Source organism: Nematolebias whitei, unplaced genomic scaffold, assembly GCF_014905685.2.
Source record: "Nematolebias whitei isolate Nwh7 unplaced genomic scaffold, NemWhi1 Nwh_scaf_10681, whole genome shotgun sequence".
Taxonomy (NCBI): Eukaryota; Metazoa; Chordata; class Actinopteri; order Cyprinodontiformes; family Rivulidae; genus Nematolebias; species Nematolebias whitei.
Genome location: NW_023629226.1, coordinates 450 through 1989, shown reverse-complemented (window position 1 = coordinate 1989; position 1540 = coordinate 450). Strand labels below are relative to the sequence as shown.

The 1540-nt window shown below is 43.3% G+C and overlaps 1 protein-coding gene across 1 annotated transcript; it reads left to right on the top strand.

The window, feature by feature from the left end:
* Positions 1-4: 4 nt before the first annotated feature.
* LOC119429916 (cell wall protein DAN4) lies at positions 5-847 on the top strand (the record flags this gene model as incomplete). The annotated part of the gene is given in 1 exon segment (XM_037697422.1): positions 5-847. A coding segment is annotated over 1 exon segment (843 nt), but the record flags the coding sequence as incomplete, so codon positions are not given.
* Between the last annotated feature and the right edge of the window lie 693 nt (positions 848-1540).

Here is a 1540-nt window from a genome sequence, read left to right as displayed (position 1 = left end):
AAGCACAATAGTATCATCAAAGCCCACTGTTGAAACAACATCTACAGGAGCACCTTCCACTATTTCATATGAATCCACACTGAAACCTGAACAAACAACTCTGTCTGAAGCTACAACAGGTAAATTTGGGACTACTATCCCTCCTAAAGTTGTTACCTCTGGTCCGGTGACATCCTCCACTACAGTTGTCCTTGAAACGTCAAGCACAGGACCAGGAATCCAGCCAACCAAACCAGAAAGCTCCACTGTTACATCCAAGCCCTCCACAAGCACCACTACTACACCAACACCGTCTGCCGCTAGTACAGAAAGTTCGACAAAGTCTCTGGAAACTACCCTGTCAGAAATCACAGGACCAAGCATAGAGACCAAAAAACCCACCATAGCAACAGCTGGACAAATAACTTTTTCTACAACAGCAGTTCCTGAAACTACAGCTTCAACACCAGGAAACACAGCAACAAGTAGAGAAAGCACAATAGTATCATCAAAGCCCACTGTTGAAACAAAATCTACAGAAGCACCTTCCACTATTTCATATAAATCCACACTGAAACCTGAACATACAACTCTGTCTGAAGCTACAACAGGTAAATTTGGGACTACTATCCCTCCTAAAGTTGTTACCTCTGGTCCGGTGACAGTTTCCACTACAGTCGTCCTTGAAATCTCAAGCACAGGACCAGGAATCCAGACTACCAGAACAGAAAGCTCCACTGTTACATCTAAGCCCTCCACAAGTACCACAACTACACCAACACCGTCTGCCGCTAATACAGAAAGTTCGACAAAGTCTCTGGAAACTACCCTGTCAGAAATCACAAGACCAAACATAGAGACCAAAAAACCCACCATAGCAACAGCTGGACAAGTAACTTTTTCTACAACAGCAGTTCCTGAAACTACAGCTTCAACAGCAGGGAACACAGCAAAAAGTACAGAAAGCACAATTGTATCATCAAAGCCCACTGTTCAAACAACATCTACAGAAGCACCTTCTACTATTTCATATAAATCCACACTGAAACCTGAACAAACAACTCTGTCTGAAATTACAACAGGTAAATTTGGGACTACTATCCCTCCTAAAGTTGTTACCTCTGGTCCGGTGACAGTTTCCACTACAGTCGTCCTTGAAACCTCAAGCACAGGACCAGGAATCCAGACTAGCAGACCAGAAAGCTCCACTGTTACAACCAAGCCCTCCACAAGTACCACAACTACACCAACACCGTCTGCCACTAGTACAGAAAGTTCGACACAATCTCTGGAAACTACCCTGTCAGAAATCACAGGACCAAGCATAGAGACCAAAAAACCCACCATAGCAACAACCGGACAAGTAACTTTTTCTACAACAGCAGTTACTGAAATTACAGCTTCAACAGCAGGGAACACAGCAACAAGTACAGAAAGCACAATAGTATCATCAAAGCCCACTGTTGAAACAACATCTACAGAAGCACCTTCCACTATTTCATATAAATCCACACTGACACCTGAACAACCAACTCTGTCTGAAATTACAACAGGTAAATTT